At 40.1% G+C, this 17,413-nt stretch overlaps 1 protein-coding gene across 1 annotated transcript in view; it reads left to right on the forward strand.

Moving 5' to 3' along the window:
• Positions 1-17,413, forward strand: part of ANKS1B (ankyrin repeat and sterile alpha motif domain containing 1B) — a 449,800-nt gene that overhangs the window by 402,621 nt on the left and 29,766 nt on the right. Inside the window, exons 20-21 of the mRNA XM_067312063.1 lie at positions 10,778-10,852; positions 16,194-16,322. Coding sequence (XP_067168164.1) covers positions 10,778-10,852; positions 16,194-16,322 — 204 coding nt within the window. The remainder of the gene's footprint in view (positions 1-10,777; positions 10,853-16,193; positions 16,323-17,413) is intronic.

Genomic DNA, 17,413 nt, shown 5'->3' on the forward strand with positions numbered 1-17,413 from the left:
AGACCAACACAGGAGTTATAGCTTATTCGTTGCATTGCTTTCCTGTACTTGATTTCATTTCAGAAATTTTCAGATAATGGTATTTTTAGCCTCAATTTCAAATTTAAAATCTGAAGAGGATATTTGGAGGAAGCAATGAGATCTACTGTTTCCATCTTTAGTATGGCATATGTTTTCACTGAACTTTTACATGGAAATTGTCAAGCATGTTGATCTTTGCATCAGATATCAACCAGTTTGTTAAAATGATGCCACATGAGCACATCGGTTTAAATCTGTTTTCCTTATGTCGGCTAAAATGGGTTTAAGAAATTCTCTATATCATAATCAAATGTACTTGTAAGTAATAGAACTCTTTGCTTCCTTGAGGATACACTGAGTTAAGTTTATCTGATGTGGGTGGTTCTGTCCCAAGGCCAGCGTGTATCTTCATTCACAGCTCCATAGTAGACTGTTTGGAACCTAAGAGGTAAAATACTAAGGTAAACAATGAGTCTAATGAATTTAGGTTCCCCACTGGAATAGTTTTGGTCATCCAGCTCTCCAGTTCACAGCCAAACTGTTAATTTTGAAAGTCTTTGACTTCTGCTTGCATAAAGCACAACTGCTGAAAAAGCAGTATGGAAGACTGTGAGATCTTTAAAAAAAAAAAAAAAAAAGGATTGAATAGTCTGTGTCATCTTTGACTGTGGATGTTGAATTTTGAGCCTGCAAGTTATAGATTAATATGATCAAATGAATGTAGTCTAAAGTAGCTGAGATTGCTGTTAAGATTGCCTAAACCTTTAAATTAGAGTTGAAATCATACAGACAAAGCCTAAGGACTTTGGAATTTATTTGGAACCAAAATCAATAGAAAGAGTCCCGCTGAAGTCAGTGGGCTCTTAATTCACCTCTGAAACCACAGGAAAAATACAATATTTGTGGGGAAGAGCTTTGGAGGTTGAAAGGGAGCACAGTTAAGTTCATTAAAATATGCTGATCAAAATGTCAGCTCTTTAGGAGTCATAATTCTCCAGGCAGCAAGAAAACTCTAGTTACCAGGCACAGGCATATCCAAGACTGTAAGTCCCTGAGGCCGTTGCTATTTATTGCTACAGCCAGTGAAATACTGTGCTTTCTGCCCCTGTGGTGGGCAAGGCCTCTCGCCGCAGCGTTTGGAGGGAGAAGCCCCCCCGTGCTGTGAACAGACTCGTCATGGGGCCGAAGGCATCATCCCCACTCCCGGATGGGTGCACACACAGCGAGCTGAGGACTGGGCAGCTCATTGCCGGAGCAGAGCCGGGGGGATCCCAGAAGAGGGTCGGGCGCCTCCATGATGCTGATGCACGCGCTTGCCCCGGGTCTGAGCATATGGCGCACCGCGAGCGGGGAGAGCTCTGTAATTTTGGAGGCAGTGGACAAGCACCTCCTTGGGAGTCTGGGGATCTCCAGCAGTGTCCCCCCTTTGTGGGGGGAAAAGCAGATAATGAGCCAAATTCAGCCTTCTGGGACAAACCTAAACTTGGTCCGTACGGTGGGCCCCCAGTGGGATGTGACGGGAGGAAGAGAATCATTTAAGATTTTGGGAAGTTGGAAAAATAATTTGCAAAACCCTCGCTGGAGAAATTCTTTCCCAGAGATGCTGAACCCAACTCAAACTGAATTTCGAAGGCTTTTCTGGATTCTTTCTCTGTGTTTTTGAAGGCTTTTTCTTTCTCTAAAGCAAGATAATTAAAATCTATGGTCACTGTAATGACTGGGTAGTGTGTTTGAAGTCAAGTTACCCCAATTATAAGGATACTGTTTTGTAACATTATTTTGTGTGATATAATAATTCATTGAAGGATTAGGATTGATATGTAGGAGCTAGCCATTTACATGGAGATATTATCTGTATCTGAGATTTGTCTACAATAAAGGAAAAGTGTAATAAAAGCAACTGACAGAATTAGAATAGACAGGTTTATATGAAAATTTTTTATAAATAATTTTTTTCACTTTCTGAAATAATATCTTCAACTCACTAATATCTTTCAAATGCTTTACAGACATTAATGCAGCCTAATATCCAGTGGACGTGCAGGGCTACATAGTTTAAAATTATTTTTTTCATTTTACAGCTAGGAAAATTGAGGTACAGGAATGTTGCAAGCTGGCTAAAATGACACCGGAAGTTTGTAGCAAGCCAAAAATAGAACTCATGTCTTATAGGACCTGTTTTTAGGTTTTTAAGTTTTAACCATAGTATGGTATTTTTTATTTGCTTGTTTCCTGTATATTTTTCTGTCTCCTTCTCTGCTTTGGAGGGATTTAAATATTGTGGTGAAAGAAGAAAAATGTCCAGGAAAAAACTGACATGTAAGATGAACTTATGTAAGAAGCAATGAAGAATATTTTATTTTATGAATGGTTGAAATCACAGATGAAATAACAGAATTCTTTAATATTGCAGTGAATTTAAGAAACAATAAATACAAAAATATGGTTATCTAGGTTATTTCATTCTGTTCTTGTTTCTAAGGTTTTCTTCTGTTTTTCATCCTCAGTTTGAGGATGAGAAGACAGGCATTTTTAAGAAAACTATACAAAATCCAAGGTGTATATTTGAAGTTGCATTTTATTTTTAAATATGGAAAGATGACTGAACTGTGAAGACCTTCAATTTAACATAAAAAAAAAATGGTTAACTGAATCTATTTCTATTGCATGGCATAGATGTTACTGACAGTAACATCAGTTGTCTTTTAGTTCAGATGGATATTAACATCATATATTGCTATCTTGAACCCTAAATTAATTTCAACAAACTTACATCATTAAAACTCTCAGTATTGTGTATTTAATGTGGCCAAGTAAACTGACAAAGGCATTATGAAAAATCTAAGTAATTTCTATCTATCTGAATAAAATGATACATTTTTCTCAAAAATGTTACAGAAGCTAGCTTTTTAGAAATAAAGCCGTGGGATGTGGATCATACCTACATGCTGCTTCAGCATATGGAATTAAGGAAGTCACTTCTATATTTGGTACTAATGATCCAAATTATTGCCATAAATACTACACCAAGATGGGGACAGATGTTCGTTATTAATTTACTGTTTTTCACATTCAGACTTGTGAGCTAGAAGCTCTACGTTAGAAGGATTATATGAAAAATGGAGAAGGTGGGGTAGTTTCTACTGCTCTATTCTAATAGAAGAAGCTCTATTCTAATAGAAATCTGAGTATTTTAGAGTCAAAGTAGAATTTGGTCTCTGATGTCTACATTTTTGAGCTCCTGGAAAAGAACTTGTACTGAGAGTTTGGGGGTGCTCTTCCGAAAGAGTCCACTTACTATATTGGCTAAAATGTAGCTATCTGTACCTAATACCCAGGACCTAAATCTCATATTTAATCGTCATTGGCAGTATTTATCCAAAAGTTTGTATCCTGTATGCAAGAATAAGAGGCTGGGGAGCATTTGTAGCTCACCTGTCCAGCAGAAGGGGAGGGATCAAGCAGAAAAAGCTTGGCTGCTCGCCACACGTCACTCGACTACAGCCCCGGCTGTAAAGCTGCACTGCAGGAACTGGGATATTGCCCCAGATTGCACGAGGCAGTAATAGCCTGAGCAGACTGGTAGGAAGAACCCAAATCAGGCCCCTGCCCCAGCAGCAACCCAGATCTGGGCTAAGTGGATAGAAATGGACTGAAAACTGACTGGTTTTCAAAGAAGATCTCCATCACAGCGGTCCAGTGAAGGAGGGCTTCAGCTGGTTAAGAGAGAAACATAGCTGTATGATTAGTCTTTTTTCATCAGAGAAAAATTTGCAAAGTATGGCCCTCTGCACAACAGGCACCAGGTAAAGCACTGGGCTGCAATGCAGGAGGGAGGGTTGCACTCGGCTCTGCCACTGGCTCAACGGGGCAGCTTTGATGACTTGATGTGACCCTGGGCAAGTCGTCTCCCTTCCTTCAGTGTCTGTGTACAGACAGTGGGGACTGTGGCACGCACCTTCTCATAAAAGCTCATTGAGAGCTGTTTACAGGGTGCATTGACCTGGGGCAGGGTATCGCTGCTGGTACTGTGGTGATGCTTTGCCTTCGTGGAAGAACGTCATTTCAGGATGGCTCGTGCTTTTCTGGAAATCCTCATGCAAAGAATTTTCAGAAAGAGCAAAAGAAATATAATAATGCAAAAGATAATATATTCTTGTTCTAATAAGAATTGATACTTCTAATTTCTGCTTCTATTAAAAAAATACTTATTTGAAATTTCACTCTCCATCTCTCTGAAGATCTTATTTTTGAAGGAGGACCTGCAGTTGTTCCTGTCTGTAAGAGAAACTCTCCCCAGAGTTTTGGGAACATTCAGGAAAGCAACATCTATTAAGACTACACAACTGCTCTCCCACAGTCCTAATACATTTGGAGCAATGATTATAAAAGGGCCAAACAGCCCCATTCATCCAATTTCATTTGTTTCTTTTGGCAGTTGCACCTTTAAAGATAATTTGCCATGCCAAGAATGATTTTCTGGGATTTGGTTCAAAATTCTCCTAATTTCTGAAGAGAAACTGAATTATAGTTAGCGAGATATTGCTAGATAATTTGCATCAAAGAGAGTGGCGTCTGCTGCTGTTTCTTTCTCTCACTTCTGCGCTTCATTGGACCTGAAGTGCCAGGAGACAGGAGCAATTTCCCAAGACTCAGCCCTGTGGTGAGACACAGAGGTGGAAGAAGAGGGGGAATAAGCTCATGGATAGTGTTCAGTAGCTCTTCTTCCCTCCATGCCCCAGAACTGTAGCAGAGGAGTGCAAGAGTGAGCGAGCCTTGCAGGAGATAGGTGGAGAAGGCAGCAGAAGAGAGGTCCCTGCCTAAAAGTGATCAGGAGTCATCAGCTCCCTGCTCTCAGATGTGACCAGACCATCGGGGCCTGATGGTTACCTAACCATGGTCCTGCCTTGATTTTTTCTAGACTTCTGTCTACTGTTGTCATTCTCTCCTGGATTCCCATCCTCCATAAAGTGGCCTCCAAGCCTCCATCCTCCATAAAGTGCAGTGGCTAAAACTGGACATTGCCTCATATGCCCCACTCACTAGTGGCAGCGTATGGCACAAAAATTACTTCCCATGTCTTACAATATGTTACTTTTATTAAGTGTATCCTTTTTATTTAGAAAAAGGGGATTCAGCAGAGGGCCACCAAGATGGTCAGGGGCTGCAGCACTTGCCCTCTGAGGAGAGGCTGAGGGAACAGGGCTGGCTGGAAAAGAGACAGCTTCAGGTACGTAAACTGAAACAAGAGAGACTCCCAACTGGATTCAAGGAGAAACTTTTTCGCCATGAGGACAGTCATGTAGTGGAGCAGGTTGCCCAGAACGTCTGGGCAGACTCCATCCTTGGAGGTTTTGAGACACAGCTGGATAAAGCTCTGAGCAACCTGGTCACAGCTGACCCTGCTTGGAGCAGGAGGTTGGACTAAAGACCTCCTGAGGTCCCTTCCAACCTGAATTATCCTGTGATTCATATATTTGCAAGGCTTGGGAACTCCATATTTAATTTGTAGCATACTGAAACTTCCAGATCTTTTTCTGTCCTCTACTCCACATTAAATTGCTCTGGTAGTTTATTTGCTATTTTCTTTGTGTATTTAATCTTGCTTTCCGAAGCAATAGTCTTGTCTTACTGAATTTCATCTCACTGACTTTTGCAGTTCATCAGATCCATTTTCAGTTCTTACCCAGTTCTGGAGAGTCCTTGAATTCTGGTTCATCCCCGAAGTGAGCTCTCATGCAAGCCACTGTATAGAACAGATCTTTGCAGATTCCCTTGGCATATTCCAGTCCAGTTATGTTTAAATACTGATATTTATTCTATAAATGTATATTTAAACTTTTTGTGCAACCACTGCATTTTAATTCAAGCTAGTTTGCTTATGATAATGTCATGTGATGCCCCATCAGAAGTCTTGCAATCAGTGTCTGAGTCCTACTGTGCTTCTCCTTGCTGCTGCTTATCTACTAGGCCAGCTTTCCAACAAAGGAAGGAAATTTGATTTGAGATGATTCATACTGGACAGCCTTATTATAAACATCTTGAATTTTTCTTGGCCTATAGAAGCTCTGCAGGGTAACTCATTGCAGGCAAGATCATTCTTTTTCCTCCTTGTTAGCCTCAGTTTTGTATATGTGTGTGTAATACTGCTATATATGAAAATATATAGAGAGAGGTAGACACAGATTTATGCACATATTCCTATATATTTACTTCATGAATCCAGGAGCAATGTCAGAAGATCTCATAGACCACAAGGATGGGGGACAGTGAGTCTGGATTAAAAAAAAAAAATTCTGCTAACTTTCTGGTCCTTCCAGTTAGGCTAGCTATAATTTTCAGAATCTTCCTTGTTGCCCATCTTAAATATTCTTTTGGCCCTTCTTTGTTGCTTTCAGTTATCTTCCATGAGTTTTCAAAGATAACATCTGCTGGTTTAGATTATTTTTTGACATTTTCTTATGTGCCATAGGGTGAAATTTGTTGAGCTCTGCTCAGTACATCCAGATTACATTACACCTGCTTGTTCTTTCTGCATCTTCTGTTTAGATATTCTTTTCTGTTGCTTTCATTCTTTTTTTTCCTTATAAAGTATATTACCATGATCAATCTTATTAGTTTGTGATCTCTTTCAGTACAGTTACATGCTGTGTTCAGATTATTAACAAGTTCTTTCTTGTCTACAAGGATTAAGTCGACATTAAGTTCTCCTCAGGTAAATTTGTTCACCTTTTTGAAACACTAAGTTGTCTCCAACACAGCTCACAGCTGTGAAGACCTGTATATGTCTTGTCCTATGGCTTTTTCAGTAAATATGCAAGTAGTTAAAAAGAGTTAAAGCAGATGGGAACGTGCAAACACTTTGTAATAGGATTGGCTACTGCCTTTACAACAGATGTCTGAAATAATTATGTTCTATTGTCTTCTATCACAGAGGAAGTTAGCAGGAACAATATGAAATATTTTTTGTTATACGAATGTGTTTTCATGAAATCAAGGAGGTCAAGTTAAATAAACAGGAGAACTGAAAATTTTCTTAAACAATTCTTATAAAAAAGACAACCATAAAATGATTAGGAGACTATGTCAGAACTGTGATTGCTGGGAAAGGAAGGGAAATGGTGAGTGGAGAGTGGTTGAGGGAGCCTTACCGCCCTCCCTTTACCAGCGTTAACCAGCCACATATACCATGGGCTGCACATGGTAGGAGCTAGGCAGGCCATTTGGGTCCTCCCTTCCGTGGCCCCTTCTGCCCGTCAGACTTTTGTCCTCCAGGGAATGGGCTGAGGAGTATTTTATGCAGGGGATATCAATAGCTATTGAATGTGAATATGATACCACAAAAATGTGCATATACAGGCTTGTTGAAATGTTATTCGTGGCATTTATCTTTTGGGGAAGAACAAGATCGGTGCATGTTTAATACTAATCAGACAGTAGCTGATGCTATTTTTTTGCCTGCCCTTTACCATATTCTATAGGAAAATCTTCTTTGTTAAACTCTCTTTTTCACAGAGCCTTTCGTGTCACTGTTATTAAGTACCCAAGTGTATTTCTGTTTGTTATGCTGTAAGTGCATGCACAGATTTAATTCTTTTCCTTCTTTTTGAGGCCAGATGTTTTGGGAACTGAAAATTAGGAGTGTTTGAAGTCTGATTCCAACTCTCCCTCCCACTGCCTATTTTCTGGCCTCAGATACTCACTTAACCTTTTTCCATTTCTTGGTTCCTTCCTCTTCAGCACAGAAGCATGCACCTTTAAGTACTTCTCAGGAGGGTTTCATAATTCATTAAAAAATTTCAGCACTTTGAAGACATAAAATATATATACAGTAAATGCTAAATATTTTTATAGTGGTGCAAGGAAAAGGTTGGTTTCTGAATTTAAATTCATTACCTTCTCTAAAAGTAATGCTTCTTCTGTACTGCATTTCAGTTTCTTAGTCATTTAGACGTTAATGAGTGCAAAACTGAGTAATGAGTTGTGAACTACTGTAAATCTGAATAGGCATTCATACAATCACATGAAATTCTCTCTCAGTCTTGGCTGGTCCTCTTCACTAAATTGAGTCACCTGTATTTAAAAATATTTTAGCATAATCCCAGATCCAAACCTCTAATTCTGAGGATAGGTCTAAGTGGTGGAAGCAGTTCACTTAAAGAGTCCTTAGAGCAGAGACCTGGACCCAGGCTTTGCCTCTCGCAGGTGAGTGTTCCAAACATCTGCCTATATGCACTCTTCTTTCTGCAAAGAATTAAAAAGAAGAAGAAGGGCTTCACTTCATTTTTAAAAAGAGTTGAGGGCAGCTTTAGCCTGTGAAAGAGGAAGGTGAAAGACGTAGGTTTGAATTCCCTCAGTCAGAGACAGGCATCAAATTCAGAGCTTGCAGTAAGTGCGCTAACCCATGAGCTTTTGTGTAGGAGAAGATGAGGTGGGAACAGAGAAGCAGGGTGGATACATGCAGTTAGCATGTGTAAGAAAGAATTGGGTCCCTGCCCTTTTATTAAAATGGAGCAATTTAAAGCTTGCATACAGGCTTACTGCAGTGCCGTGTTATCTATTCCTGAGTTAGCGCCAAACCAATTGACAGGGGCGTGCCGTGTATTTATACATTGACATACTGCAGCAAGGTCAGGCGGCGAGCACAGCATCGCCATGCCGGTGCAGCAGCTGTGCTGCTCTGAAGCGCGGGCAGCACTGCCTTGGCAGCCCTGCACTCCTTTCTGCTTGAGGCAGCGAGCAAGCAACACGGGGATGATGTGACCCAGATGCCACTCTGCTGCCGAAAGGCAAGCCCTCAGGAGGGGCAGGATTTAAGGCTACGCCTTTGTCTCCTGAATTTCGAGATGGTCAGAGCCAACTGTACAATGTGACAGCATCAGGGCAACCCCATGCCAGCGCTGCTCGGCTCCTGGGAGAAATAAAACCTGCATTAGCAGGCGGTGTCATGCGAACTTAGCTTACCCCTTTCAGGGCCACAGCAAGTGTGTCCGAATAGCATTGCAATGTGCCTTTTGGCTACCAGGTGCTTGGGGTTGTTGCCCCTGGCGTGGAAATGACTCCACTTTTGCATTTTGCTGGAAAGGCTGAGGTGCCACCTCCAGCCATGCGTTCCCACTCAGGAACCAGGCACGCAAATATAGGCATCCCGGTGACAGGCAATGCCGCGGCGTCCAGAACTCTGCTTGCCGTGCGCACACAGAAAGAAAGGCAGTTAGTGCCAAGAAGTGAAATGTCTTCATGAAGGTGCAGTGGAAGTAAGCTGGAGTGGGGTTTGCTACTGGCCTTGCACTGTGAGTGCATTTATCACATGGGGGAGGACTGTTTTGTAGCAAGCTGCAGAGGACAAGGTAGAGGATGGAAAAGCGAAGGCAATACTTTCATCAGTTAACGCTGTCAAAATGTAAAGCCATGCACACCACCGAGGAGGTGCAAATAACACGGCAAACAAAACTGGGGAGAAGAAAGTAACCAGATACAGGAAAGTTTAAAAATTAATGAAGCTGGCAGGGAAGGGATGTGTGTGGGCACATGCATTTCAACTCGGAAATAAGGGACAATTAACAACATTAGCTGGTCCCCAGCCTGTCTGGCAGTGCTCGCTAGTCAATCCAGAGGATGCCAGCCTGCCCTGACAGTAAGCAGGACCATCACCTGGTCTGTCACCAGCCAGGAAGCCAGGCTGCAGACCACAAAAGGTAAGAGCAAGCCTTATTTCTAAAAAGAGTTGCCCTTCTCTGGGTTATCTGTTTTGAACATCAGTGCTGAATTCCTGCTGCTGATAATAAGCACTGGCAATGAACTCTCTCCTTTTGTTAAATTACTGATATATTAATTGCTAGCTATTCTGGATGCTGCAATTGCATTTTTCATGTGTGTTTAGTGCCTTCTGTTGCTGCCTGCTGAAGATACTGTGGGCAGCTCTTACGTCTGATGCTTTGTTTTAGTTGCCTGGCTACTGTAAAATGTTATCTTAGCTTTTGCTGCGGTGTCACAGATGCTTTCTTGATGACTGTCCAAACAAGAAAATATGTAAAAAATGCTGGTGAACGCTGTGCCTGTCTAGTTCTGCTGCTTTTGCTAGAGCTTACTTTGCTTTGCTACTACGAACTACCTGCAAAATAATGTAGAAGGTAGACTGAAAGCCCTCAGTTACAAAGTGGGGCCCCTGTCAATACCACAGGTACTATTATCTGTATCTTTGTAGGCAAAGGAACTGCTGTTTGAAGGAGGTAGTGGGCGACAGCTTCGCTTAATTGCAATGCATTCTTTTCTGGTGATTGTTACTGTGAACATTGATTTTTCCTGTTGACTATCCTGCCAGACTTTTTCCTCCCCTCTCCATGTGAACCAAACCACTGCCAGCAGAGTGAGACTCAAAACTCAGAACTTAATTGGGATGTTGACTCGAAACCTCTTCCCTGCCAAAAACTAAAAGTAACCAATATTTCTTCTGCTCTCTACATGTTCTGTTTATGCCTGCATAACTTTATCTCTTGACTTCGCCAGCGCTTCTGATTAAATTGTTTTCTTGTACTCACAGTATGAAACCTCTTCTAGTCTCTGGATAAGCTATGTTTCCTTCCAGCCAGACCAACAACATTTTGTCAGCAAATAAATAAAAACTTGCTCTTAACAGCTGCTTTACTTCTCTTTTTTAATGTCAATGCATTCCTTTTCTTAATTATTCTTGCCTTTTGGCAGTCATGGTGCACTAATATTTGCAAGATGAGATATAGTTTTCTGTTTATATTAGCAGTCCTCTGTCTGTGAGATATGGACCAACCAGAATGCAGGATATCCTTTCTCTTCGATTCATCAGGTTCATAATGTAAGATACAGTGATAAATGGCTATGTTGTCACTCTATGGATGTACAGTCTGTTGCCGTGGTGTTATCTACGGGTGTCATGTTGTTGAAATTACAAAATAGTTTGTAACGTCCTCTCTCTTTTGGGATTATATGTACATACCTCCATGTATTGTGGCATGTGATGAGCATATGTTGGCCGTGTGCTGCACCCCCAGGAAGGGAGGGGATTTTCCATGGCCGCCTTGCTCGGTGGGGGCTTTGACTTCTGTTCCCGATTTTTGTGTTTGCTCACTATTTCAAAGCGAGAAACAGTGTAAACAGCTCAGTTTGCACAGTTTCACCCCCACCATGTGTTGTGCAGCCCCTTCTGTGTTAATTCTGTAGACCTTGTCTAACTGAGGAACATGCCGTGTTTGCAAAGGCAGGAGGGCATTTGGGGGGGAATGAGAGGTAACCCTGATGGTGCTCTGCAAATTCATAACTTGTGTGACAAAGTTATTTGTGCTGTTCAAGTGTTAGCAAAGCCGGTTATCTGTATTGCACCATGGTAAGAACTCCGTCAATAGTTACGTTTCTCCAGGCATAGTACTTAAGAAGGTCTGTAAATACCTTTTAATATCTGACGTGTAACTGCCTTCTTGGATTATTTCTTTTAGAGAGGCCATTTTGGCTACTGAGCTTTAGAATCTGTTAAAATGTAAGTGCACCAAGAGCCTGTTTCCATTATCTCAAAAAACAAAGATGGGAGGAACTAAGAAAATTTCGCTCATAATAGCAGGAATTAAAAAAAGAAGCAAAGAGTTAGGATTTGGCTGGTCCGTAGAACACTGAAAATTCTTACAGGGAGAAAATTATTAATTTTTTCAGCCAAAAGCGTCGTATCTATGCGTGTTCCAATTTATTGTTGTCATGGTAACTAATGCATGTTACCATAACGAGGCATGAGGCTTTAACAGGTGCAAAGTTATAAGATGGAGTCCTCGTTAAAAACTGAATGCATTCAGGCCACTCAAAGCCAGGCCTATTCTTTTGTGTGTCGTGGAGGTTTTTTAACTTGACATTTTTATAAAAAGATTGGGAACATGTTAGATTTTATAAAAGTACTGAGATTACTTCTTACGTCTGACTACCTCTGCAACCAGATGCCTTTAAAATTAGTCAAACACAGTTCTCCGAGAGTGAGATGAATTAAGCTGGCGTATGTGCAACAGCTCTAAAAATGACCTAATAATCTGCTTCCGTAGCTCATTTAACATAAAATATCTGACACCTTTCTAGAGCGCTGCCCTTTTTTGGGGTTATGAAGCATCACAGGAACATGAGATATTGATCTTTAAGGCTGTGACCGTTATGGTTAAAAATTGTCATTGTGAAAGGATTGAACCTTTTCCGTTCTGACTCTTGGCTTGTAATGCAAATTCTTTATCTTCAAAATGTAGAGCAAAAAAGCTTTTTTTCTCAGGGTGCTTTAGGCCAGAGGGAGGAAAAACACTGGTTAAAGGTGGTGGGGAAGTTAGAGTACGAGAACACAGGCGGCATAGCAAAAACTGCCTGACTAATTGCACAGCTATCTGATGAGGTGTAAAGTCAGGTGAGGAATAAATTTCTCTCTTGCCTTTCCACTTCGTCTGATGGATAGAAGCTCCATATGTATTCTGTGTCATAATAAATGCATAAGCTTAAAGTTTGATTATTTCTTCTAATTTCAAATGAAATAGTCAAACCAGAAAATCTTTATCATATCATATGTATTTTTAGAAACTAAACCAAACATCGTGCTTGGTCCTGTACTGCAATTTACAGGCATTTCCACAGTGCTTGAAAGTGCTCTAGATATTTCTGAAGCGGCTGAATCTCCATATATCAACCATGAGTTAGTTCCAAACAAGTTTCTCTGATTTGAAACTTCTAATAATTCATATTTTTCTACCCCAGACTTAACTGTCCTCTCAAGTCTTTTCTAGCTCAAGGAGATGTTCCTACCACTTTGCAATTTAATGGGAGTTAATTGCCATCATCACACACCCATAATTTTCCTAAATCTCAGCATTTTAGTATCTGACTATAGTGACTCAGCTGAAGAGCTCCTTTTTTCCTTTAGAGGTTTTTAGGCCTGGATGTATGAAAGTATTTAGGTGTCTAAATCTTGTTTAAATGCTTTTTTTTCCCTTCAAAAAAAAAAATTGGATGGAGAATATGTAATAGGAATTAGACTTCTAAATATCTTCATGGATTTGTGCTTTGGAGCCTTCCCTGCTATAATTCAGACTAAATAGGTAATGAATACTGGCAATAGCATGGTTTGGAAATGTAAGGAGTTCTGTAAGAAACAAACAAAAGGAAATGAGACCAGAAACCGCTTCTACTGAATATTAAAAAACACTTACAGTATAATTACAAAATAGATTTTTATGACTCTGTATAACACATCTCCTCCTTCATCCATCATAATAATCTATACCTATGATATTTAATTTTTATGCAGCTTTTCTTAATAACTGCTCCCTCTACAAGACGCACTGAAATACATGAAAGGTCTTCAGCTGCAACTGCCAGATACAGAAATTCTGTATCTCTGCATTCTACATTCCCTTAACCTCAGCTGTATTGTGTGTTTAGATCATCCCAGAGAGATATATAATAATCTTACCAGTTCTGTTTTGTTTAATCTAAAAAGAATACAGTCTTCACTTGGATGATTTTATATATTAATAGAGTATTAATGAATACAAATGAATGGTCTCTGCACAGTCCCTCTCTAACTGTGTCGTATTCTAGCTTTATTAGTCTGGTTGAAGATTACTTCTCATTTCCTTATGATTGTGGCTTCCTAGCTCCTTTATAAAGTAGAGCCAATATGAGAGGTGATCGCTGTTTCTCTTGCTACTGCTCTCTGTTTGCAGACAGAACCGATGCAGTTCTTCATGTTTTTAAATCCTGCTATTAATATCTTTCATGCAGAAGTGAGTCAAATTGTAAAATGACGTATTCATTTTATTCCTTATGTACCCCTCTTAATTTGTCTATACTAACCATTTTCCACATGTGAGGAAAGTCATCCATAAACCAATGCAACAGAAAGGTGTGGAGCACTACCCAGAGTCACTTTTGCTGTAGAAATTGTGCTCCTACCTCACAGAGACCCCTGGGCTTCCAGGGTGGGAAGACCAATGGTCAAAGGATATACTTTTGTAGCTTCTTTGTCCTGAATTTACTCCTCTTCCACTGTGATATCCTTTTGCTAAATAGATGGGATGTACCTCCTGAGATCAGTTTCCTTACACAGAATGTACAGAACTGTATCTTTATTAGAAAAAAAAGTTTATTTCAAGTGTTCTGTCAGCTAGGGCCCTTGAACAGTTTACAACAGACAGCTGAACATGCTGTGAGAATGTGTAATGGGTGCATTTCAACTTCTCTTGTAGTCGAATATAAACTCCACTAATAAGGATTCATATTCTTATCCCTTTTAATATGATTGCATCCATATTTTATAAAGAGAACTGCTTCTTGAAAAAATCAGATTCTTACTTCAGATTAAATATAATGAAAGGCTTTATAAATTAATGGTCAAAGGTTTCATTTCTGTGGACACAGAATGCCAAAAATTGGAGCAATTGCTGCTGCTGCTGCTTTCTTTCCAAAATCGGAGGTTGAAGTCTTATCTATAGCATATAGACATCTTAACTAGGCAAAACCAAAATTACAGTACTGTATAATTTGTAGATGTGCTAATAGTGTCAACATTAAGTAGGGTTGACTTGTTTTATGATGTTCACTTGCTTGAAGTTACCATATTGGCAGGGTAATGTTGATGTTTCCAGATTTATCTCTTGCTTTTCATTGCAGAGTTGTGCAAATGTGTGTCATTTCATTATTTTGTGACACATGAAAATGATGTACTTGTTTTGTTTACTCTGTCCTGGTTTAATTAGGATGTGATAGTTTGCCAGACTTTTGAATGTCTTCAATAAGAATTTTTTCATGTTTTTGATACTTAACTTTTTCTCACTTTAAAAATCATAACTTCTAGCCATATTCTATGTGAAATACTGATGCCAGTTTCAACACAAATGTTAATAACATTGCACACACAGAAAATACAGAGAGGTATGTGCAGATAAAGGAAGTAGCATAATCCAAATTGAAATAATCACATAGGAGAGTAAAAACATTTGAGGAAGAACAAGCAAGGGAGGAAGGAAGATCAGGAAAGAGAAATCTGATCCCCAGAAGGCAGAGTGGGAGGGCAAGGGGAAGTCTGAGATGGACCAGACTCTCAGAGGGTAGGAGGGAGTGGGACCAGTGATGGAAGACGGGGAAGAGTCCACCCACGGATCATCTTTGGTTAGAGTGAGCTGATGTTGGTTCAGCAGCACCCCTGGTGGCCTGTGGTTCAAAGGTCTGTGTTTTAGAAATGGGGATGGGGAGCATGGACACGTGAACCAAAAGGGGGCGAGATCACAATTAAAAAATACATAACTTCAAAAGAATAGTTATCTCTATGAGCCTGCAAGGTAGAAGGAGCCCTGAAGGGCCCAGAGGTCAGTGCCAGTCCAATGAAATCATGTCTGAAATGCACACTGGCAGGTGAGACCCAGACCAGCACAGCCGTGGGATTCCTGTACAGGTGTCCGCGGTGGCTCTTTTTGGAAGGGAGAAGAGTGTCCTGTGAGGGGTTCAGCCACAAACCGCAGTCCTGCCCATGTTATTTAAGGGTTTGAGAAAAAGGGGGAGATGACAGCTCTAGGAAGACAATCATTCATATCAAGGAGGAGGATGAATATGGAAGGACAGTGTTGGTAACTCCACAATGAGACATCAAGAGAAGGTGATCAAAGTAAATATTCATAAAGAGATTAAAGAATGCCTTATGTGTTTGAAGAATGTATAATAAGTCTTTAGATCAAAGCAAGGTCTCAATTATTTAGCCATTTAGAAAAGTTAGTTAACAATTATTTATGCTGGGTAATGGAAGACATTAATTGTGTAGAAAAGCTTATAAAACACATAGAGGAGTCTATGAATGGCATTTTTATGCATCTTGTGATTTTTTTCAAGTGCTCTCATCTGCACACATGTATTGTAAACAGTCATTTTTAGGAAATATTTCAGGTGCCTAATGATTTTATTCTAAAAGTAAATTGATTTAATTAAAGCATCATTAAACACTACAGTAAATGACTTTGGATTATAAATTAAATCATGAAAAATGGTGTAGAATTTGTATTCCCTTATTTTAGTTACATGGCTCTATGCGTAGAAAATACGTTATTGTTAATTGGGCACAGCAGTGGAGGGCTACTTTATAACAAATTTTCCTGCAACTTTTTTATATCTTGAATAACTGTGATTTTCAGACAGGAGACTGGGGAGAGCCTTCAATTACCTTGCGACCTCCAAATGAAGCCACAGCATCAACACCTGTACAGTACTGGCAACATCATCCAGAGAAACTCATCTTCCAGTCATGTGATTATAAAGCATTTGTAAGTGTTGATAAATTTAGTGGTTTGATTTGGAGTAGATCATATTAATCTTAAATTTTATAGTGGGATTTTTTTCATTTATAATATTTTGTCAGTCATTTTTAATGAGACAGACCACTTCCTCCGAAATAATGTAATCTTAATAAATAAGAAACAAACATGCACAGTACTTTTTGCTATGAATTTTTGTCATATATTGCAGCCCATGTAATGATGAGAGAAATCACACTATCAATAAGTGGCTAAGTGCTGTGGAAGTGACAGTGGAAGCAGAAACCCCTATCTCTTATCCTTCACTTATAGCAGTCTAGTAGTAGGGGATGTTTATAGAAAAGCAGTAAAACAACATAAGATGGGATCCTTGTGCCTACCTTAATGCTTAATATACAGCAGTTCATGTACACATTGCTTTGCCTGAATTTTAAACACCTAGTTTTGGGCAAAGGAGCTAGGGAAGATGGAAGTCATGATCCCAAAGTGGTGTTTCCAATCCATGAGACAAGATAACACTGAGAGCTCTCCCAGACTGGTGACTACTTGAAGTATCAGTAGCAGTATTCAGGGCAGGGAGCTCTTATACCTCCCAGCAGCTGTAACTGATTCCCACTTCCTGTCCCTGAAGAAACTGAACGTCTCTACAGAGAAATGTAATTAGTGTTCTTTGCCTATTATAAACACTTGTGAAGGAGAGGAAGGTCTCCTGAAGTACAAAAGTCAGACTGGAAGACATTTTTTTAAATGAAAAACACTTTTCTGAAGTAAGCCCAGAGCACACTGTGCAATCAGTGGCGAGGGGCTGGTCCTTCTGGGTGCCTCCTGAGGTGAGTCGGGTGACTCAGCCCATCTATTTAAACAGTTACATTTTTCCTTCTGACTTTGCTGGAAACCACTGTTCAAGCTGACAAATGTTCTTCCATTCACTTGGGATCCAGACCTCTTTGTCCTCTTCAGAGGCAAGCACCTCATGAAGCAAGGCTGACTATTTTAAAAAGGAAAAGATGCAGTGCCTTTAGCATAATAGCTGAAGGTTAAACCGCTTCTCCAGGATATGGGATCCTCTTCAGCTGGAGGGGTTTGGGTCCGCAGTACAT

The sequence above is a fragment of the Apteryx mantelli genome, chromosome 1, assembly GCF_036417845.1.
Source record: "Apteryx mantelli isolate bAptMan1 chromosome 1, bAptMan1.hap1, whole genome shotgun sequence".
Lineage (NCBI taxonomy): Eukaryota > Metazoa > Chordata > Aves > Apterygiformes > Apterygidae > Apteryx > Apteryx mantelli.